At 38.0% G+C, this 24,856-nt stretch overlaps 1 protein-coding gene and 1 long non-coding RNA gene across 2 annotated transcripts in view; one reads left to right on the forward strand and one right to left on the reverse strand.

Moving 5' to 3' along the window:
• LOC121098122 overlaps positions 1 to 24,856 on the reverse strand; it is a 426,198-nt gene that overhangs the window by 346,941 nt on the left and 54,401 nt on the right. The window lies entirely within an intron of this gene.
• Positions 1 to 24,856, forward strand: part of SLC6A2 (solute carrier family 6 member 2) — a 78,577-nt gene that overhangs the window by 36,746 nt on the left and 16,975 nt on the right. The window contains exons 4-10 of the mRNA XM_040615796.1: positions 3,238 to 3,376; positions 4,193 to 4,327; positions 8,796 to 8,899; positions 11,461 to 11,585; positions 12,350 to 12,462; positions 15,621 to 15,749; positions 18,401 to 18,500. Of these exons, the coding sequence (XP_040471730.1) occupies positions 3,238 to 3,376; positions 4,193 to 4,327; positions 8,796 to 8,899; positions 11,461 to 11,585; positions 12,350 to 12,462; positions 15,621 to 15,749; positions 18,401 to 18,500 (845 nt within the window). The remainder of the gene's footprint in view (positions 1 to 3,237; positions 3,377 to 4,192; positions 4,328 to 8,795; positions 8,900 to 11,460; positions 11,586 to 12,349; positions 12,463 to 15,620; positions 15,750 to 18,400; positions 18,501 to 24,856) is intronic.

A 24,856-nucleotide genomic window follows, 5' to 3' on the forward strand; every position in this document is an offset into this window, starting at 1 on the left:
AGTGACCGAGTATCATCTAAAGGAGCCAGTCAGGGATTTAAGAACTCAAACTGCCTTAACACAGACAGCCTAAAAGCAGCCTCAGCTGCTCCTGAAATAACTACTCCTTGGTGTGAAGTAAGAATAATCGTGGTATAATTGAGCTAAGTGGATTTTCTATAGCATCACTGATGTATGCCAACTTGGATGATGATGATAAATGCAAACTTATTTTCAAATTTGCCCTTCTCCAAAAAATGCCTGTTTTTCAAAGGACAAAAGGACATTATGGAGCTACATCCTGCAAACCAAGAAGGTTTAGTCTATCTAATCCTTTGGCTGCTGCTTCTCTCCTTTATCTCTTCAGACATCAACACATCTTAACCTAAATTGCAGTCTAGCAATAGATCTTTCATACTTTATGGTGCCACTGGAACAGAAATGTAGCTTCTACTAGGTATACATTCATGAACTACTTTCCAGAAACCCTCAAAAAGGGCATCTTTCAGAAAGCTTCTATGACTTATCTTCAGAGGTCACAAAGAAAAACAAAAAAGAAAAAAGGAAAAGAAAGAAAAACCTGCCAGAATTACAGCTCAGAAACAGCAGCTGTCTATGAGGATTTCCTTGCCTAGCTGCCCAGTTACACAGCTGTTTTGACTGGTTACAAAAGTATGTTTCCCTTCCTATTTTATGATCCTTACCTTGATTAAGGGAACAGAACTCTTGGACTGGAGATTCTCCTGAAAATCCTAGGAATCCCACATTTCAAATGGCAGTTCTGGCAAGTGTTCCGAACAGTAAGACACATTGCTAGCTGCTTCTTGGAAAGCAAACACACAAGGAAGCCGGCTTCTTTACAAATCCGGAAAAATATTTGGGCAAGAATAGCAAAAAGTTAAATGAGCACAAAGGCGGCAAGTTCAGATCCAGTTTTTCGGAGCAGACATCTACATATCATAATCCAAGGGACTTGCTTTACAACATCCAGCTCTGACAGCGATAGCAGTGTAACTGTGATAGCACAGACTGCCAACCCCCCCCCCCCCCCCAGGATCCTGGACAAATGTTCTGATGAGAAACCTGTGAAGCTTTTCCTGCCTATACTTATCACTGCCCAAGCTGATAAGTTTAGAATGGAATCAGGCATCTCTGCCCAGGAGCCACTTCAGTTGTGGATCCTCTGGGAAATTATACTTCATTAGCAGAAATACAAGTAGCTTTCATTCACACTCTAAGCAAAGGTAGAATGAGACCTATCTATTTATTTACATTTAGTTAAAGATAACATGTTTTTACATGAGATATCAAGAAATCTGCCTCTATGTTTCACTGTTTCCACAGGTAACAGCTATATTGTTATAGAGCTATATCGTTGTATAATAACTGTTAAACTTACCTTATACTTTCTAAATAGGAACATTCTTGACTATATGCCACAAACACATGGTCACTACCCTTTTAATGCCTCACTTGTTATTAGCCTTACTGCAACAGAAGCAACTCAGTTGCTTAATTTAGGAGGATGCTTTCTACAAGTATCTTTTATCCAACCTGGGATCAATCATAGAAACAGTTCAAAAATACAGCATTTCTTATTAAACATGAGAAACTACAGAAGCAAAACTATTATAGTTCTTAGCTGATCATACCTTGATGTTTTAGGGACCAAAAGGAAATTGTATGCAATTCTCATATCAATAGAAGGATCATTCTAACGAGCCTTAAACTGTAGAAACATGCTGGGAAAATTAAGTAGTGCAGAGATTTGTTTCGGTTTTCCCCATTTAAGTTGACAGAGGTTTGCCTGATCTGGGAACCTATTCAACTATCTCGCTCATCTCTGACTTGATAAGTGCTTAAGTTATTCTGAAGCACCATCTATCTGCTAAGAGATTGTACAGGGACAGCCAATGGGGCTGGAATTAGACACCTCAGGCTTCAGTCTCTACGTGTCTGCAGCCATGCAGAGCAGAACACTCAGTATTTCAGTTTCTCAAAAATGTAGTTATCTTCACAAAGCATGTCAAGGTCCTACACTGAAAAGAGCTTCTTTGATTGGATTTGTTTGTACTATCATGGTGCTAAGAGAAACGAACAGAGATCAACTTTCTGTTTTACCCAAGCAGTGCATAGTAAATAAAAGTTGACAGAGAAAGGGGAGGAGGCAAGGAAGGTCGTGACCATTTTATCTGGATGGGCACTGAAACACTAAGAAACTGAATCCCTGAGCCAGCATCCTGTAGATCCATATCAGAACCAGGAGTTATCAGCAATTTAGCTCTAGTGCAGGGCTCTAGCCACAATGCCATTCCTCTTTGCAAATACAGCTTTCAGTAAAGCAAAATATTTCTGCATTTTTTAGATTTGTAAAAGGAGCAAGAGACACTTGAACAGCATAGAACTGAGTTAAAGGATGGGAGATCCACTATAACATCTCTCCCATATCCCTATGCCTGTTGCATACAATGTGTTCTGACAACTCTAATTGTAAATATTACCAGTCATGAGGAAAAACACTCTTTTCTACACTTCCAGTTCATTTCACTGTATAGATCTCTAAAAGAATTAGCCTTCCCTGGTAAGCAACAGAGTTTCCTCTGCTATCACTCCACTGTCTCTGTAAACAACACAGAGCACTATATCTAATTTAAATTTACCAACTGTTACTTTTCCTATCCAACCACTTCTTTGTAGCCTCACAATAGCCCGTTGAAAAAGAAATTGAAAGTAACTTTGGAAGTGCTCAAGTTGCAAGAAGCCAACTGTTTGCTTATCTAGAATCACAAAATAATTCAGATTGAAAGAGGTCTCTGAAGGTCATCTCATACAACTCTTTACCCAAAAGCAAGGCTAACTGCAAAAGTAAATCAGCCTGCTCAAGGCCTTTACGGGCCAAGTTTTAAGACGTGCAAGGATGGAGATTATGCTGCCTCTCTGGGCATCTATTCAGCATTGAAACAAGAATCAGTGAATGACACTTCCAAAATCCCCAAACACTGCCTGTGAAGGAGGGAGTGCTATCATTATGGCACTATGGTGCTACACAGATGCTGATGGGCCAGCGAGACAATAAAGTCATTGTGGGAAGAAGTGCAGTACACGGCTTCACAGAACAGTTTTCACTAACTACTAGCGATACCAGTAGGGCAACTACTACTGCAGTGCAATATCCATTTCTGCTGTCCACAGGATGAGATATGTAAAAGCCTTTTCCCCCCAGTGACTTCGCTTTGTTTCTGTGTATCTGGTATGTAGGCGAGGAGTTCTGCACCTGCACGAAAGCCGTGGAATCCATGACCTTGGCTTGCCTCGCTGGCAACTTTCCCTCTGCCTCTTGGTGGTGGTAATCATTCTTTTCTTTAGTCTGTGGAAAGGCGTGAAGACTTCAGGAAAGGTAGAGCTAATATTGTCCTTCTATCTCAACTACATTCTTTGTCTCCTTTAAGAATTCTCCTAATTTTAGAAAGCAAGAGGCTAAATCACTGCTTCTGAAGGATCCTCAGGGAGCAAACCATGTGAGAGGCCTTCATATATGTAGGGTGGAGATACACAATCCTGACTCAGTCTTTATTTTATTTTATTTACAAGTTTTGCTTGTGTAATGTTCCCACTGGAAGTTTTATTAGCATATTCTTTTCAATTCAACGTCAGTGGTCTCATCCAGAAAGTATTTTGAAAGACTTCAAGTTATCTTAAACGTGCCTCCTATTCTCAGCCAAATGTACTAATGTTTCAATGGTTTAAGATGCTTTGTTTTTATTATATAAAATGCCACAACAAGAGAAATACCTGATGAAAGTAATTTGAAATTACTCTTTGACATCCCTCAGAAAACACCTCAAAAGAAATTCTAAGGTTGGATACACCAGAGAGCTTTTTGTACATTTTCATGAAAGTATCACTTAACATCAGGCAATAAGTGCACTTGTTTAACAAATTAATATATAGCTGAACAGCTAATCAGCAGTCTAACACACACTGGTAATGTATAAGCACTGAGTCTTCTGTTTGTCCAAACTGTCTCCTACTGGTACCTGTAAACATACATACAGACTCATGATACATAACAGCATTTTCCCCCAAGACATCCTATAAAGAGCTTCTTCATTGAAGTGAACGGACAAACCTAAGAAAGCGCCAGCTGTAGCTGTGTTTTTCTTAAATCGCCTGTTAACAGTTGATTAATCTTTGGGATCTCTGTTGTCTGCAGGTTGTTTGGATAACAGCCACATTGCCTTATGTTGTATTATTTGTCTTGTTAATACATGGAATAACCTTGCCTGGTGCATACAATGGAATAAATGCATACCTGCACATAGATTTCAGAAGATTAAAAGAAGCCACAGTAAGTGTATTCTTCTGCTCTTATTCCCTTGTTATTATTAAACCTGTTGCCCCTGCTATTAAAACTGAAAATATTAGAGCTAATTTCTGAAATTTATAGCCACACTTCTGCTTTTGCATAAGCACAAGTCCACTGTCCCTGACAGTCTACCTTTCCAACACTCTCCATAACGGGACTATCTCAGCCTCAACCCAAACTCTTCTGATCACAAAACACCTGTATGAGGGCAGTTTCAGGTGTGGCAGTCCCTTAAGAAAGTCCACGCTTTGACTGTACATGCTATAAATTGCACTATCCCTTATACATGAAAACTGAGTCATGGAAAAAAATTAGTTCTCAAGAAGCTAAGAATTTCCTCAAGAAGAAAATCCTGCTTTTTGAATCACTAGGTTAAATGTTAACCTAGTAAACAAAAATCCTGGCCTACGTAAACCTTGCTAAACATCCTAAGTCAGGACAAACTCACCTAATCAAATCATGGCCCTTCATACAAAAGAGATTTTCAATAGTACTGTATTGCAAATAAGCAAATTCTTATCTTACTATTCAAAGTAACGCCCATTTCACTGCATCATTTAACAACATTGCAAGGCATCCTCATTAAATATTGCCAAACCAGTCAATTTTTTGAGTACCCTGGAACCAAGAAACAGTTCATCCTTGGTAAAGCAAGATCTACGAGTATAGTTACAAACTCATGAAATTACCAGCATTTCAGACCTACAACGAACAACGATCTGGTGACCACAGAGACCTTACTGCTGTGCTATTCTAAAAATATCATAAATCATTTATAAGGCAGTGGTAACTCTGTGGATGTGTCAAGAGGCCATCCAGATGTTTACAAAATGAAAAAGCGAGCACATAGTTCTACCAGAGGGAAGTGAACTGTACTGAAAACTTGCTGCTTTCAGAAATGTCTGTAGTTTGTACATACTTGCACTGTATATTTTCTGTGCAACCTAACTTGATTTTTCCTGAAGAATTAAAGTTGTGTGTTAAAAGTGAGTGTTAGAATACAGACCTATTTGACACACTTTTAGCAAAACAATCCTTCCTTGCTTTTGTAATACTAAATTTGGGAACTGGCATTTCTTCAACAACAGAAGTTATCACCAGAACCGGGACCCCATCTCACTCTATTTTGGAACAGTCAAACTGACCTTCAGATATGGGACTTTCATTCACCTTTGTCACCAAGGCAGTAGCCACCTCAGTAGCTCACATTTATGCATGCACATAAGTACAAAGATACAAGGATGAACAAAGGAGGTGCTTAAATTTTTCTTACGTATTTTAAGTGCTGTTTGGGAAAAACCATCACAAGTTCAACTAGATGCCTCTGGAGCTGTGCCAGCTTGCATCAGCTCAGAATCTAGGCCTCCATAATCATAGCTGCCTTCTGCTTTTGGAAAGATATTCTGTGTGCTGCTCTTTCTTGGCTTAATACTGCTGCAGCTGCTATGATGACCCTAAAGGTATTTTTTTCTAAGACTAAATTTTTCAGACCACAGGAAAGAGTTGATCTAGAATAATAAAAGACGAAAGATCAGTTATAAGGAGAATTTTCACAAACTGCTTTGCCACACCAGCCTTTCTCCTGCTCAGAGACTGGGATACCTGCTGCTGCTATAGGCTTGTGTGTTTAATCTTTGTCCTCAGGCTCCAAAGAATAGACTCCTGCTGCAGTTCTCTGTCAATGTACCCCTGAATCTTTCTGATATATGATTATTTTTTTCCTCCCAAAGTATCTAACAAAGAAACATCATAAGTCGCCAGCAGTAATGACCTACAGAGGGCTCTGCCAATGCTCTTCTAAAAGACCTTAGAGCGTCCTGATCAGTGCCAAGGTCTACCTCATTTTATAGGGCCACATACTGCACAGCAAGCCCTGAGACACCTCAGTTTTTAGGGATATTGAATCCACAAAGGCTGCCTCTACAAAAAGAGGAGAAAGATATTTACCTGAGGACCTCTTAACTAGACCAATGCTAGCTATGTTCCTTGCTGAAAGTCCAACAGCTACAAACCCACAATACTCACCTCCACTGCACAAATCAATACACTAAACATCTGTGTGCAACAGCAGCTACCTTTCTGTTCTGCTAAAGGAATCAATGTTAAATACAGAGTTAAATAAGACATGAGGAAGACACTTGCCTTTTCATACACCTTAAGACATTTCCTGAAGATAATACAACATCTGGGTGTGCACACAATGTTTCCTCTCCATACAGCAGAGTAATTATTTAAATCCACATACACAAGACAGAATATGCAGACAAGTTATAATGGCATAAACAACTATGAAGAAAGATGAAAAGATTGATGACTGCCTCCTGTAAAATGTTTCTATTTTTTTTCATTTTTAATGCACATAAAAACATCCTACCATAAAATATATTAGACTATGCATCAATCAGAAGCCATTCACCTGAAGTGAACGGAGAACATGAGCGTGAACTGCAGAAGAACCAGCCCTACTATCTGTTTCACATCCTCCTTTGTTATAACAAAGAAACTGTTTCGCATTTAATTGTAGTTCTAAAGGATTTTCTGGTTTCTGCTCTTTTTTCCCTTCACCTTGATCTTCTCAATTTCTTTCCTGATCAGTTACTATGAGCCAAGACTCTTACTCAGCAGATCCTTAAACATATGCGTAACTCCTTTGGTAGGCAGCAGGTGCTAACCTCTTACTTGAATCAATAGCACTTAAGCACATGCTTAACCGTGCTTGAATAGTAAGAAAGGGGAAGTATAACGAGTACAACTCCACTGGCAAGACACAAAAGAGCTAGGGAGCCACTAAAACCAAGTGCCTTATGGTGGCAGCATTCAGATCTAGTTATAGTTTAAGTAAAAATTATTTTGAAAAATCTCAGGAATTTGTTAACACCACAAGTTATGGGAAGTTTTAAAAAACAAGAAAAATTATAGAAGGCTTTGCATCCCTTCTCCTACATTCTTATCCACATAAACACTTTTCAGAGAGTACAACCCTGGTTTGAGCTCAAAGTTTGTGTGGAGATAGAACATTAACATGTAACTGGGTATATAAAAGGAATGAGCAAGGAATTAATTTTACAGAATTGTTTTGCTAGTTAGTAAAAGAAATTCATGATATATAAAAACCTTGTATTAACTGCATACTGAGAAAAATCATATCCACCTACCCACTAGTTTGCAGTAAACACATCATAGATTGTTCTTCATATTGTCCTTCCAGTAATTAACTCTCAACAGTTCATAAAATTTTCCCTACAAATCGAGAGTTCAATAAATGGCTCACAGGCTTCAGCAGGCAGTAGCTGAAAGCATCTATCATTTATGTTGAGAAAAACATAGATCACTAGCATAAGTCCTTTCATATATCATGTTAGGATGGGATAAGGCAATCTCTTTCTTTCCACTGGGCCAAATGTGAAAGCTTAGCATCAGAATCCCAATGCAGATGGACCTGCTAAGTTGCTTAGATCTGTTAAAAAGCCACTGCTGAATACATTGGATCTGATTTTGTAGAGATGGAGGGAGATGAAATTCAGAGCTTTTTGTAGTCTTGTGCACTTGGCAGCTTTAGTCAAACATTGAAGATCTCATTTTGAGAAATGTTGAGTATAATTCACTCCATTGACTTCCCTATCCTTGTTGAAGATGCTTGTTTAAATATCTCTGCGTAACAACTAAGTGAAACCATCATTAACTAGGGTAGGCTATTTTTAGGCTTCTGATTCAGGAGACCAGCACTGTGGCATTGTTCCCAACTCTGTCTGCACATCTTGAGTGGATGTTGGACTGGAGGGTCACTTTAGAAAATGTTATAGCATTAAAAACATGTTTTCTTTAGTGGACAATTCTTAAAAGTACCTAGCTGCATCTAAACTGAAATTTGATTACTATCACAGGAGTAACTCCATCGTCAACTAAGTGGGAAAGGTGATAGATAACCTGCATGGTTCTGCTCACAGCATGTCAGGCTTCAGCTTCTGAAACAAGAAAGCATCATATAAAGTGTACTAATGGTCCCATGAAGAAAGCTCTCTTATGGGAAAGAAAATGTCCTGTAACTCTTGACCCATTAACTATTTTTAGTTTTCTTGTTGTACATTCCAGACTAACTTGGAACAAAAACTGTTGGAAGTGTATTTCTGTCACCCAGAAGAAAAATAATCTAATCATTTCAGTACTCAGTAAAAGCTCAGAAGTACAGATCCAACTGGTACACCCCACCGTAGCAGCAGTGTGCAGGCACTGAGAACCTGCCCCGCTGCTTTGGCCCTTACCATTTCACGTTAAGCCATTCCAGACCATGACCGTCACATGGAGCACATCTCATGGGCGCTAAGCAGCACTCCCATAAGCTTGAATGCTGATTATTTTTCCAAAACCAGCTGTCTTGTACACTTCTTGTATTTCCCTGATGTATCTTTTGGTTCAAACTGACACTGACAATGTTGGTGTCATTATGCAGGTATGGATTGATGCAGCTACTCAGATATTTTACTCCTTAGGAGCCGGGTTTGGTGTTTTAATTGCATTTGCCAGTTACAATAAGTTTGACAACAACTGTTACAGGTAAGAATGCCTATTCTTTCATTATTATTTCTGAATGATACTATTTTACTCTTAACTGCAGCTGGCATAAGTACTAAGCCTTCTTTTTATCTTCAGTTATTTTTTAATGATGGTCAGTCTCATGTAGACATAGCAACCAACCCAAATCTTGAAACACTGTCTTCCTTACTAAAATTTTAGTAACAGGAACCTGCCAAGATATCTGCTGTACAGCAAAACAGAATGGGATTAGGTTTGACTTTAGGCAGCTGTGTAAACTGTGCTTGTATTTGCCTTTCAAAAGTACCATTAAGTGCAACAGTGAACATAGGATGAAATCTTACTGCTCCAGGAACTAAAAGCAGAAGGATTCTAGTTTCCAGAAGTGTTTCTGTGCTTTGGGATTGTATTTCTGATATTTTATCTTGAGCTCCACTTTAGGAACGCACTTTAAATCAAGTCAGTTTGTGTTTTGCTGAACCACCACCATGGAAATTCAACCACAACTGCTCTGCACCTTCGGAGAATTTCCAACATTTAAAGGTCTTGTTGACATTCTATTTGGAATGAAAACAAGCATCACTTTAAATTTTCCCATGAAATATAAATTCAGAAAGTACACGTATTAGAAATACATGTAAACTGGAGGATGGCAAAAAAAGATGTTAAAGTGAAAAGGTACAAGAAAATATATAGATTTGAACTACCTTGAACAGAATGAAAGTCAAAATCACGGAATACTTCCACCGACTTCTGAGAGCTTTAGGTTACCAGCTGATTATTTGCAGTAGGTAATATCACCAGGTTTGAGAACCCTTCAGTTAAAATGCTAGCCACAGCAGTTTTCCAAAATAATGTTTCTCATCTTCTGCAAATAATTTTGCATTAGTCTCATAGCAGCTCCCTATATAATTGGCTTTATTCTGTATTCTAATTTTGTTCTGAAATGGAAAAAATCCTCTTGAAACTAAGAAAACACCACAGACTATATGTGAAATCATATTATTTAGTTCTTAGCTTAATGTATTTGTTCAGTCTTGCTTCATAAACCTTGCCTTCCCTGTAAGAGTAATCTGTGCTTTCATTAAATGCTGTGCTTTAGAACTAAATACTTAGTTCTAACCGTAAAAGCAAGCTTCAATTCAGTAGCATTTACAATACTTACAAATATCCTTCTGTTAGTCAAATAACTCCATAATGTCCTGACATATTTTGTTCAAAAGTCTTTTTTAAAACAGAAGAAACTGAAAATATTACAGTTTCCAAATGAAGGACAGGATGCAGCACTATACTGTCCCACCTATCCTTCAACACACCTTCCTTGAGAGGAAGTGTCAGTGATGTAAGGTAGGGTAATAATACTGAAAATCAAGACCAGAAAATATTAAAATCTGTACTTGAATTGTGATCTAGTTTTAGATGCAAAATAATGAGAGCTATTTCAGCTCAGTTTATAATGAGATAAGCATCACATAATCTAGTTATTGACTAAGCAAAATGAAGCATTAGTCACTTGCATAAGAATGTTTTTGAATTGTCGGATACAAGAAATACTGTTGCATCTTATCAGTGACAAATACCTAGGAATATTCCTCTTTAATAAAAGAAAAGACTTTGGGTTTATGGGTCCAATCTGGTCTCTCTTGATCCTGCAGTCTTCCCCCAGCAAAACAGTTTAAAAACTGCAGGACATAAATTCTTCAACATTATTAAAATAAAGTAATACAAGGAAGAGGATGAAGCATGGTGTGTGCACCTATGTTTTTGGGTAGCGTAACTGATGAAAGGAAATAATATTTACTTTCTGCTTATTAAAGCACTGTTTGGCTTTACTGATGTTCATAGAGCCATGTCCTCTGCTCTAAACGTCACATGCAACAGATTACACGCAGGTTAGGTAGACATCTAAAGATGTATGGTCTACTTATCTTCAACCTAGGATTGGTATTAAGGATTATTAATACCCAGGAAAACCCATACATTTGTCATAACATCATGGCAGATTGATTAAAGCCAGAACTTTGTACAATCATTACTATATGATGTACACTGGATAATATTTAACCTTTAAACTAAATTCAACAGTGTAACAACTGATAAACAAGAGTTGTATTTTTTTCAGAAGAGCCTAGTTGACTTTGTAGTTGAAGGAACCTCATTACAGATTAAAGATGATTATCCAGTGCCATGGCAGCACAGTTTGCTAAAAATGCACTCCTGGAGTTGTCTGAAAGTACTCCTGATTATCTGCTCACACCAACTGACAAACAGTAAGGCTCTTTCACTTCAGGCCACTCTTGCTATGTTACAGGTTCTAGCTAGCATTTAGCATGATGACGTTACTCTTTAATACATTAATATTTAATATAGCTTTGTTGATTTTTCTGAACAGAACTCAGTTTTTAAATCAAAATCGTAAACAGAAGTAATTTCCTAGCATAGTATGCTGATATGATCTTTTGATCATCAGCATAATTGCACAATTAATATTTCCACAATAATCTTCCTACCACTCTAAGACAATCCCCGCCTATTATTAAAGTGGTTTTTTTTCACTGGGTTGTTCTTCTCTCCATCATTAGGGATGCTTTGCTGACTAGTACCATTAACTGTGTCACAAGCTTCATCTCAGGATTCGCGATTTTCTCCATATTGGGCTACATGGCTCACGAGCACAAAGTTAAAATTGAGGATGTAGCCACTGAAGGTAGGAAGTTAATTTTATACTAGTTTTACCTCTTTTTGTTCACCATTTCTTTGAAAATGCATTTATATTTGTTTCAAACAAGTGCATGAAAATCTCATGGAAGTGATCTGAATTAACTTACTCTGTGTAAATGCCTTGCTGAAATGTGAACTCTAAACTGTATTGATTCATCTCACCCCTACTGAATTGAGGTTCCCCAACATCCTGCCGCTCAAAAGTTTGGGCTATGCACCAAACAAGTGTTTATCACTGCACAGTATCTTGCAAAAGTATTTCTGTTCAGTGCCATAGGTCATTGGTTTGATGATTCTGGTAAGCTTAGCTGTAGAGTCCTTTCACTGGTAACAGGCCACCCATGATTTCAGTTCCTGTATAGAATCATAGAATCATTTAGGTTAGAAGAGACCTTTAAGATTATGGTCTCTTCACATCAGAGAGTTCTTCTGTCAAACAGCAGACATATAGACAGTTCCTTCTCTACTACATCGTTGAAAAATAACTAGTAAGGTTGTGAATGCCATAGAAGATTATTAGAAGTTGAAAAGAATGAGATAATTTACATTTTTTAATACAAAACGGCCATGAGTACATTATTGAAGTATTTTGGATATATTTTTGTTATAACAGCTACTCAGTGTGATGTGGACTGATGTAAAAGTCAGCTTAGTCATAATTTATCTTACTAAAATGAACATTTTCTGAAGCTAAGAAACATCATTTAGCAGTACTTTTTTTTGTTTTACTTTTTTTTTTTCCTATTTCAGGAGCTGGTTTAGTTTTCATCCTGTATCCAGAGGCAATTTCAACTCTTTCAGGATCAACATTTTGGGCTGTGGTATTCTTCATCATGCTCCTTACTCTTGGCATTGACAGTTCTGTGAGTATTTTTCCCTCTAGCCTTTACTGTTATATTCTGTAACTGGAGGGGTACCAACCTTAAACAGGGGGCTTATTACGTTTCAAATAAACATTCTATACATTGCTTGAAGCTGTTCTCACAGTTACAGCCAACATAGCAACATTACTCCTGGCAGTATATTTAAAGACACAATATTTAAGGTTTTGGGAAAAGATCAAATCTTTTACAAGCCACCAAATGAATAGTCACTGCTTCTTTTTTTATAACCTTACAGAGGGTCTGTTCATCAGCAATTACTACTATTTAAAGGTATGACCCAACATCACTGCTAGGAACTGTCACTGCTACAAACCTGCAACAAGGTTTTGGAACTTTACTTGCAAAACACAAGCCACAGTAAGACACTGAGTAGAACAGTTTCTACCAGAGATTTTTACATGTGCTGAAATTTATTAATCTGCTCAAGATAGGCAATGTCTGAAGGTATTCTGATTTTTTTGTACAAGCAATGATACAGAATTTCCTGTAAATTTAGTCACAATTTTAAAATCACACCTGAATAGTTCCATAGTGGTTTCATTTTACTATGATCTTACTGAAAAATGGCTAACTAGTGCATTTTTTCTTTCCATAATGTGATGACTTTTACTGTACCATGATATTCAGGATCACAGAAACTTCAGCCCAGAAAATATCCCAAGTCCCCTAACAAACAACTTCTATACTGCTTTGTTCTTGCCAAAGAGGCATCAAGACATCGTGTTATATCTAGCTTACAGGTTGATTAATTTCTGGGAAAAACAAACGGTGTCTTTATGGAATAGTGAACCATTAACAAACATTTATCATTTTTAGTAGGGTAGGGGCTTCTTACTATTCTAAAGCATAGAAGTCTCTTTGGTGGTTCTGAATGCACAGAGCCCATCGAGGAATGTCTTGCTGGAAATGATAAAACAGTGTTTTCATTGCTTACAACTTCAGAAAAGTTTATTCATTTTCAAGGGAAAGAAAGGGAAAGAATGAATTGACATGAAAGAAAGCAAAACTAAGAAAAATAAGGTTGCAACAGGAAGCTTTGAGAACCATTGGCAAATAGCTGAATGAGATGTTGTGGAGCGAGGTCTGAGCTGTAAAGGTCAGATTCAGGTCTAAATGTTTCCAAAATGTTTGGATTTTTGGATTCCAGCTCACGTTCAATGAAGTTTGTCTTTATACACTAAGATACGGACCTTTATTCACAAGTTTGAAGCAAGATTATATCAGGGTTTGTAGCTTGGCCATTTTTCAACTGTAAGAAACATGAAGGATGGAAAGGAAGGATTTAGCACAGTGGAAGGGCATGAATGACCAGCAGGAACAGGGTAGAATTAAGAAGAAGAAAATAATGCTCAGAAGTGTTTAGATCCAAAACAGTTAACTTTGCAATAGCAGTAAATGTAAGGCAATGCAAAGAAACATCTGAATGACAAAGACACGGGGCTTTAGATTGCACAGCACACTTTTCCTGCAAATGGAGAAAACTCTTGCTTGTGGAGCTAATTAAAATAGTAAAAACTGATAAACTGTGGCCAAGTATAACTTGCTCTTACTAAAAGGGGAGGGATTTGCTTGTTCATGTTTTGTTCAGGATCCTTCATCATTTACCCTAAGACAACTCAGTATTTTTGACGGTGGGCTTCTTAACTCTCCCCCATATTTGATTGATGAAGTCCTGAAGAGAAAATGAGAATTTTTAAAGCTGAAAAACAAATAACCTCAAAGCTAAAGAGGAATAATTATATATGGCTACTTTTATCCATGCATATAAGCTGTCACTGGCACAGAAATACAGACATCTGTACAAAAGCAGAACTGTCAAAATGTTTAAGCAAAGAAAATCTGATCATGCAAGTTTAAGCAAACAACAATGAAAAGGACAGAAAATGGAAGTCATGTTTGCAAACATTTTTTGGAGTACATATCTAGCTTGGCATAGGGAATTAACAAGGGGAATAAATTATGATACATTAAGAAGTGGTCCTTCGCCAAAATAATCCAAGTTGCCTCTTTCCATTTGCAACTTCTCCAAGACCATTTAACTGCCAACGTGGTAACAGTTTCTGAGAAAATCAAATATTAACCCATCTTAACTCACAGATGCCGTCCTAGACATTAGGAAATACAAGGCTACACTAGCTTTTGGGACATTTTACTTGTGAACATTAGTTACCTTTAAAAATAAATAGGTTCATTGCCCCCAGCAATTTGGCTTTAGACAGGAATCATTCAAATTCTAGTGAGATAATTCTCTGTAACTGATTTTAACCAGAGACTTTGGTTTCATCAAATTCTTATAGGAAAGGGACAGGCTATGTCAGCACTTGCTAACCAACTACTGTACTGCACCAAGCACTCGGGGTCTTGTCATGATCTTTCAGCATCAGAAAAAGAAGGGAATCCAGCCTTCTCAAAATATTAAATAAGTTTATTTATTATGATGGGATACTGGAATTCATTTTCACAACTTCTTGGTGGAGCAGCAGCAGAATGCTTTTATTGGTGGAAAGAAATTATAATCTATCACCACCTACATAATCTAGCAATTTCAGTGAAAACTTGGAAAGTACCTTTCCTATCTTGCAAAACAATGGCTATTGTTCAGCATTAACTTCTAGAAAGATTTGTTCAGGTTGTCAACTGAAATTACATCAAGCTTCCTATGTAATGATTCTTCCAGGTTTGTAAAGATTTTTGTCAAACTGGATTTGGTTAATCAATGGCTAAACTGAATCTTTGTTTAGCACATTTCTCCTAGGTGCTTTTTGTGTCTGTCTTTACATTAGAAATCTCTTAAAGGAGTTTGGTTACTTAAGCTACCAGCTTTTCCCCCAAAGTAGATTAAAATGTATACTATTTTTCCCAAAGTAATGTCTGCTTACTATCCTGGTGAGTCAGCAAAGGGTCAGCAAAGGTTATAGCTATCGCACCAACTATGGCACTTGTTGTCCAGTTCCCTGACTCAATTCTCTACCATAAGAAAATAAATTATACTTCAGAACACCAGTGATTTACAGCTGAAACATCAGAAATCATACAGTGGTTGGGAATTAATTATACAAGCTGCTTTACATTCTTCAATCTGTCTTTACCCAATAGTTGGTAGCGTTTAACCAGAGCTCTTGCCTTCCCTTTCTCAGATGGGCGGAATGGAGGCTGTCATCACTGGCTTGGCAGATGATTTCCAAATTCTGAAGCAGCACAGAAAGCTATTCACCTTTGGTGTTTCTTTTGGAACTTTTCTACTTGCCCTTTTTTGCATCACTAATGTAAGTACAACAGAATTTCCATCAACAAGCTACCTTAAAAGTGCAGTTAACCTCATCAGATAGAAATATGAATTGCCTCAGGTGACTATTTTTGTCACAAATTTTAATTCTTAAACAACTTTATGGTCAGAACACTACTTTTATGCTTATCTACACGAAGCTTCTCTGCTTATTGCACAAGATTATTAGCTATCAACTGAACCTACAAGTCTTTGTTCCAAATAACTATCTATGCAACTATTGCTTTTGTTTGGTTTTGTATGTTTTGGTGTTTTTTGTTTTGTTGTTTGTTTTTTTTTTAAAACACATTAAATGGAACTATATTGAGTGCTTATTTCTGTCTGAGGAAGTAAGAATCTCAAATGACCAGACCCTTAGTCATCTGGCTATTCTCTTCTTGAAGCAATTAAGAAGCATCCACTTCTAGTGAAAGGAGTTTAGAATAATGACCCTCCTTTCCCCCACATGTTTCTTAATGTTCCTTCACATACCTACATCTTATCTCTTACTCTTAACACCATAAAAAGCACTTATCCTGAATGTCTAGTAACCTGTATTTATCACTACCATCATCCTGAATGATTTGCCTCACCTGGTTTTTGACAACTAATCAAGGGGTGAGAACTGCAGTGTTCTAGGAAAAAGCAAAAAGCCCTGTAAGGAGAGATACCAAAAGTGTCAGAAAACAACTGAAACTTGAGGTAGCCACCATGAAAGTACTTCTCTCCTTCCCTAGAAGTGGTTTCCAGTTGTATTAAGATTACTGAAAGAGCATAAGTTTATAAATAACAAAGTTCTTTTTACACTGCAAGAATACCCCAATATTTTTATTGTGGTTTCCTCAAACTGGAAAACATTTAAGACACTAAAACTAGATATATAATTTAAAATACCCATCCTTTTAATACCATGCTATCTCTAGTGTTACCTAAAGAATTGAACATGATTATTCCTTATTCAAAGTTTCAACTGGAAAAAAATTTCCTGAAGTAGAAGATGAGAAGAAACTCAGTGGTTAAGAACAGGAACAGGTGCTAGTGGGTACAATTCCCTGCCTTCAAGTGAGTTAAAGCAGTTCAAGATAGCAGCCTAGCTCTACCTTTTAAATAATGGCACCTGTTCAGACTTAAGTTCACCCCACCAGCTGGAATGCACAAAACTGCCCAGACTTGTCCAAATGTATTGGTTCACATAACCGAAGAAGAACATTTCTTACAGAATACAAAGAAAAACCCTTATGATACCATCACATTAAATTAGTTTGATTTTGTCCTCTGAAATTTTAGGGCTGTATTTTCAAAACATGTTTCTTACAAAACCATATTTGTCATTCACTTTAAGTCTGATAGCAAAGGCATTCGTTTAGAGCAGGTGTAGAGCAAAAACAAGAGGTCAGGCTCAAATGTCATTCAATAAGCAACATTTTCTTTCTAACACAACAACCAAAGTTCATTCAGTTTCCGGACAAGTCCCCAAAGAATTAAAAACCTAGACAAGCCCTAAATACTGTCTCTCTATTTTTGTAAATATGCACAGCTGTTTCAGAAAACCATATTTTTAAGAAAAAAGAACACTGACTGCAGAGATTAAAATCAGCTAGACCTAGATAGTACAAGTGCTATTTATACGACTGGTAAAACCATGAAAAATAATTCCTTTGTTCCTCCCTTTCTGAACAGGTATAGTCAGATTAAGTGTGGCTGTAAAAAAAAGATCTTAACAAAAAATCTACTGCAACTGCAAACATTTCAGTTGTTTACACGTGGCAAAGACTGTCCCAAAATGCTTTATTCAGGTTCATTTTGAAACAAGTAAACTTACCACAGTCTTTCTTTCCCCGTTAGCCTAAACTAAATAAAATGAGCAGTAATTTAAGCAAATTCATACCACATTGTAAAATGAGGCAAAACATAGTCAAATGGCAGCTAAAAATATATCAGTGAAACAAGACTTTAGTAAATGCATTTACAGTTCTCAGTCACGAACCACTGAAGAACAGAAATGTGCTGTCATGAAGGAAGATCATTGGTTTGCAAAGGTTTTCTAATACCACAGCTAAGGAACTAAAAGAGGGCAAAGCTGCTGGTAACAGAGACTTAACATGCCACTATTCCCTGCGCAGGAACATTGGGAAAGAGATGCAGGCAGTTTGGGAAAAAGGAGACATCGATCTAAGACTGCAGATCCACTGGACTACAGAATAACTGGCCTTAGGAACAAACTGAGTCATAATGGCTTGTGGAAACTCCTGTAGTGCTCCATTCCTGCCAATAATTTAGGAAGATCTTCATTAACTGCTGTAGACGGGCCCTGTCCTACGAGCTGCTGAGCATTTCCCCAAACAGCCAGAGCCTTCAACTTCCACTGAACACTGAGTGCCAAGAGCACACATTAATCACGCTGAGTTGAGGCTTCTGTTTCCCAGTTAAGTGAGGACAGAGTTGAAAGGAAGCCTCTTTGGAAGAGTTGCAAGTCTGATTCCACTATTTTATATGCAAATATGAATTTCATATTTCAGCTGCAGCATCAGTTCCGTATTAAAATACTTAGGTTAAGATAATGTTTTAAGTAAAGCAGATTTTTGTCAACTGCATTGAAATGATTCTATTAGTAACTTCACTGTATTGCATCTTTTAACTCCCCAATGCTAGGGTGGAATTTATGTGCTCACACTACTGGACACATTTGCAGCTGGGACTTCGATATTGTTTGCTGTTCTAATGGAGGCAATTGGAGTTTCCTGGTTTTATGGTAAGCACTTAATTTTGCACCTGCAAAACCTTTTCTAAAATTCCAAGTGTTCATGACATGCTTACACATTGTTTTAAGGGAAAACAGCAAATCCTTGCATACATGAAACCATGACAAGCCAGGTTTCATATAGTGATTTTAATCTGATTTATGAATAGTGACAGGAATGCAGACATTCAGTGGGCCAAGCTTTGAAACCCTGCACAAAGCCAAAGAAAACTGCCTTGCAAAGGAGACCGCAACGGGATGGAAATGTTACTACTTTTGCCAGTATTTTGCAGCTCTTAACACAGCTGATGAGTTGCAGTAACAAGTTTGTACCTAGTACTTGCAAAGCAAGTAAATTAGCCTAAATGCAGCTCACCTGTTCCTCCTTTCCATAACTTCCCCCCAGAGCCAACCTCAAGCTCTGTCCATGCAATACAAATAAAGTAGTTTGTCTTTAGAGAGTTATAAGAATTTCCACATTAGTCTCTTTTGTTTGAGACTAATTATTCTACTTAATTATAAAAACCTAGCAGTTTAAAATTTATCTTATTTCACAGCATGGTATGAAATACCTAACATCCTAAATACCAAAAAGAATACTATTTCTAGTATTTCATACTAATTTATGCCACGAGAAGGGTGCAGTAGTTGGCTTTATCCCCACTGTGGCAGTCTTTAGGAATATTCAGTTGATCTCTGGCACTAGGCTGGAATCACTATATGCCAACCAGAGCGCAGTGATGTGCTACAGCACCCTAAAAAAAAAATTTGGAGCACAATCTCAGTCAGGTCTCAGATGATGTGCCCAGATTATTAAATAGCTTCCCTGGCCTTATTTAGTCTTTAATATTTTTCTCCTCCCTAAAGTAACATAAATAAAAAGCAAGACACTTGATACACAAGCTTCATGAGAAAGAAGAAAAACATTCTTTTTCTTTCTCCTTCTATAAATGACCACAATGACAGCAAACAGCCACATTCACTGCTCTAAACCCATATGAATGCACATGGATAACTGGGAAAACTCAACAAATGGGTTGTGCTTTCAGCCACAACAGAGACTTTGGCAACACGGCAGGCAGGACGCTGAGTCTGCCTGAGCTCAGCCCTTAGCCTACAGGAACTTCACAGTCTTGTGAAGTGTCCTGTGTTGTCTAATTTCACCAAGGGAAAAAAAAAAATCTTCTGCTATAAGTGACAAAGTTGACTACTACTGTCTTCAAAGTGAAACAAAAAGGTTAAACAGAATATTGCTTATAGTAGAAATATTTGAATATTTGATTATATATATAGCCTGCTAGAAACTCTGGCTATAACATTATGAGAGAGTATCTGGCCTGCGGGTGCTCTCCCCACCCCTAATTCAGCATTTAGTATGAGGTGTTTTTAAATATCTGAAGTTAGTGTTTCAAACGTTCTCTTTTCCTGCTATGCCCCCAACCTAGAGGAGTTCTTTTAATGTTCTAGCACTGACCCAGAGTTCAAAATTTCCCCTATCATACAGCAGGCAGGGTAATTCATAGCCTCAAGCTCATTCCCTGGAAAAGATACCACCTCTGAAAGAGCAGAAAGTACAAAGTGCTGTTCAGTCACTAAATCAAGCAGAAAAACCCAAGTCATAATTTAATCTGAATTAGGCATACCTTGGTAAAGAAACAGTGAAAGTGATCTTTCCTTTCTTACAGGTAGAACGCTATCAGTCCTTTCTCTTGTCATAGACAGGGTTAGTAAAATTATAGAGGACCCCAAAAAGAGTATCTTATTTTCTCCAAATAAAGCAATGGGATTCTGCATTTTAGGTCTTATACAAGTCATCTCACTGTAACAGTCCGAACTATCAGTCATATATGAAATTGTTTGCTGCTAGATTAATCAGGTTTCTTGAGCTTTTGTTTTTCTTCCCTATCTCCTCTTAATTCCATCGTCACGCTTTCTGGTTGGTCACAACTCCTTTCACTATTACCAGGTTTCAATGTCATAGCAGCCTGCAAATCCTCTTCCCATGGAAGTCTGTATTGAACTAGCGACCCTGATTTCCAATATGATTGTTCTTCCCCTGAAAGTCATCTTAATTTCTATTCAGAGATAGCATTTATAGTTAATGTATGATTCAGAAGGTTCTTAGACATTATCATTCTTACTACCATTTACCTCCTTCAGTCACTTATTCATCCATTCTGTGCCACCATATTCTTCTAGTCAAACTCTCTCTTGCAGTTAAAAACTTGTCAATGAGTGAATGAGGTGAAAGAATGGTATACATGCATAAAGCTGTTCAATCTACTAAAGAAATACTTTTTAGTTTTAATGTACTGTCACCCAACATCAGCACAGAGCTAGCAGCTCATATGCAGTCCTTTCTCAGAACAGCGGATGTGCCACATTTCACGAACAACTGTCTTTAATCCCTGTAAAAGAGCTGAATGCAGAAGAGTGATCATAGCTTAGCTTGGAAGCAGATGCATAAAACTGTTCTTCACTTAGTAAGCGCAAGTAATTCTCTGCTTCTATTAAAATAGGATTTACTGCCCTTTACAATAGCTAGGCCTTGCATGTGGTTCACAGACTAAGTCATGGTTAGTCAAATTTTGTTTATTTGTTGCACCTTGTCCTTCATTAGCCTTTCCTTTCTCCCTCCTGCCTCCTCACAATCGGGAAAATATCTATTCATTTGTCTTAGGCAGCTGATAGATGTTTTTACTGACATAGCATGACCTGTTACTTTATAAAGAATTTATTGCAGCCCCAGGTGATATTTAAACTGATTAAATCTGGCATGGTCTTGTCTACCTCTTTTTTTCTGATAGACCCCAGTTGCCTTAATGACCCAGCCAAATATTATGCCAGCCTAAAGGCAAGCATTGACATTTTGGCACAGACCAAACCCATGGAAATTTAGCTCAAATTATACCTATGACCACTTACTGCGAGGTTGCTTCTTGCAAAGGCCATCTGTATGTGTAAGAGGAGGGAAAGCTAGTTTGGTTTACTATACAGATGTATTTTAGTTATGACTGCTAGCTTGTGACCATTTTCCCTCTTGTGCAGCCCAGATACCCATCTGATGAATATTCTAAGAAAAGCCAGACATCTCTCCCACTGACACAAAACTGCTCTTCAGTTTCTCTATTCAAGTCAGATTTTACTGTGAACATCTCCCTGACTGACCACACTAAGCTCAGCATAAGCTAGCAATGATCTTAATTTTCACGTGTCATCTCATTGCTTTCATTTACTTAAATAATTTCCAAAAAAGAACCTTTAGTCTGAAATTTTATTTATTTGAAAAAACTCTAAGGTCAACTGATTTTGCAAAAGGGAAAGAAATTAACCAAGTACTGACTTCTGGTACTCATCTTCGCTCACAGATGCTTTTGTATGGATGTGTGCCTGGCATGAGAGACAAACCCACTGAACAGAAGTACAAATGGGGCAAACCAGCTTGGAGGGCTTACTGCACTGCCATGGGGGAGAAATGTTTCCTACTGTTCTGCTTGCTTTTACACTAGCACAGCTGCCCTTCTTTGGCAATGGTACTGGTATGGCTTACTCTCTTGCTGCCACCACATAAGGGTCCCCACCGAGTATCAGTATTGCCCGAGTTAGAAAGGAGACTCGGGAACAAAAAGGGATGGTGGACAGCTGTTGTTACTTCACTACATGGTTAAGCAAAAGATGCCAATACCTTGTTCTGTGCTCTGTAGGATTTACGAATTAATACCACACAACGGCCTTTATATTCTTTTTATCCCTTCTTTCTCATGTTCCCAACACCAGTGATCACTGAAGTGTGTGAAAAAACAATGTCTTTCTCATCTTCTCCTAGACGAGGATTTGTATGATTAGGTTCTGCGTTTGACAGATACGTGCTTGTTAGGACAGAAGCAGGGGGTAGGTGTTGTCTTTATGTGCAGAAGAGCAATTGAAATGTAGTAAACAGATGACAGGATGGCTGAGTGCTTGCGGGTCAGGGCAGAGGCCAGCAAGTGTGACATTGTGGACAATCTTACAGAGCACCCGATCAGGGTCAGGAAGTGGAAGAAGCCTTCTTTAGGCAACTTAAAGAAGCGTCCAGATCAGAACCTGGGTCTTACAGATGAAGATACCTGGAGCAACTTCTTAGCATAGATACTAGGCAGGCAAACCAGAAGTGACACCCTTCTGGATCTGGTACTTGCACTCAAGGATGAGCTGCTCAGGGATGTGGGCAGCAGGCTAAATGAGTCAGAAGAGCGACCTGCCAGCATATGAAGGCCAACAGCATACTGAGCTGTAACAGAAGCATAACGAGGAGATTACAGGAAATGATTACTCTCTTTTATTTGGCACTTGTTAGACTGCACCTGAAATAATGTGTCCTGGTTTTGATGCTCAGTAAATGAAGGTAATGTTAAACTGGTCAGAGTCCAGTCTTGGGCCACCAAGATGTTCAGGAGCTGAAGCACATGCCCTGTGAAGAAAGTCTGAGAGAACTGAGCTTATTTAACCTGGAGGCAGCTTAGGGAGGACCTGATAGCAGCCTTCTGATACCTACAAGGAAGTTATCAAGAGTCAGACTTTTCACTGAGGTGCACAATGGGAGGACAGAAGACCACGATCAAATTGAAAGGAGGAAAAAAATTCTTGTGTTTAAGGACAGCTACACATTGGATCAGTTTGCCCAAAGAGCGCTTGCTGATGCTGTTGGCGGGGGTGGGTTTCAAGACCCAGCTGGACAAAGACATGAGGAAGCTGTTCTGAATTGTGCTGACCTTGATTCAAGCGAGAGGCTGAACTAGAGATCTCCCAAGAACTCCTCCAACAGGAAAATTTTGATCATTCTCTGATTTACTGTAATTCCCAAGGGCCAAAATATAGGACAGATCAATGAAGCAGTTTCACTATAACTCTTAATCTGCATACAAACTGTGTGAGCTCATATACTGCTACACATGTCCATACAAGTAAAACTCAGTATGGGAGCAAAAACAGTGAAGTAACATTTACAGGGAAAGGGAATTAAGTGCAAAATAACTTCAGGATTGGTTCAGTATAACTTTCTTCTTACTACTGTTATTTCAGTGTAGTAATTTGATCTCTTGGATTCATTTAAATGATATGTATTGGCTTTAAAGGCATTATTACTAATTTTCACTTTCCTGATTAAAAAAAAAATAAATCCAGTCATATAAAAGAACACTATACATCACACAGTTAAATGAGACAGGAGAGGAAAACAACATGTACAAAGATTGCCTGTAGGAATCCAACTGACTGTTCCAGTTATGAGACTACTTTTTGGAAACATGCCCACAAATTATTTCACTTTTAGCAGTTACACCTCAGGGCCAGGACCTGCTCAAAGGCTTCTGTGCCAGTGAGTGGTTCTGAAGCCATTGGTTGAGCCTATACAGTAAAATGACTTACAAAATTCTAGCGGGCAGCAGGTGCAGGAGTTACTGGCTACATTTTTGTTCTATCTGAACTCTGATCTCTGCATCACTGAGGTGAAAGAAGGTTGGCCCAATGTGAGGAGGGTGACTTGCATTTATAGCCAACCTACTTTTCACTTTCTTCCTAATCTGTTCTTTTTGGGATATTGATTTAATTCCTTTGACAACACAATATTATGTACATAAAGAACGGTCCCAAGTTTTCTGTGCCATTTAATAGACCATTACAGCGGTGATATTTTCTCAGGCAGCTGTAGTGCCTGTTAGTTCAGAAATTACACTGAAATTCTCTTTGGGTTCAGTGTGTTTAACCAGGACCTGATCATAAATTGTAAATATCTCTTACTTGTTTTTCACTGGAAAAGCAAGGCTATTACGTCCATATTCAATACCAAGTCTCCAGCAAATAAGCTAGAGTTTTCTTTACAGTACCACTTTCTTCCTGTAACAAGTCACCCACAGTTTCGGCTTATCCTACAGAATCACAAAAAAAAATGGGTAAATGCTTTCAAGAAGTGGAAAAAAACAGGCCCTACAGGTGCCACTGTCTGTAGCTATAGCTATGTTCCACTTTACAAGTTGATTCTTAGAATGGTTATTTGAAGACATATACAGTATTGAAAAAGCATGCTGTTGCAAAAGCAGTCTGAGAGCATGGCCTACTTATCCTCTAATTTCAGCAGAAATTGAACACCAAGCACTGTCTGAGCTCTGAGTACGTCTGTCTGGAAACCTATGAATAAAATTTTTGGAGATATCTAGTCCTTGTCTTTGACCTTCTGCACAATGATGAATTTCACTCAGTATTCATAACAGTCCAAATTCAGTCACTTTAAAGTTCACAGAAGGCACAGCAAATAGAATTAGATTAAATTTAAAGAATATTTACACATCTTTTCGGCTACTTTTCTTCACCTGTACATAACGGGGGGGGAG

This window comes from Falco naumanni, chromosome 15 (assembly GCF_017639655.2).
Source record: "Falco naumanni isolate bFalNau1 chromosome 15, bFalNau1.pat, whole genome shotgun sequence".
Taxonomy (NCBI): Eukaryota; Metazoa; Chordata; class Aves; order Falconiformes; family Falconidae; genus Falco; species Falco naumanni.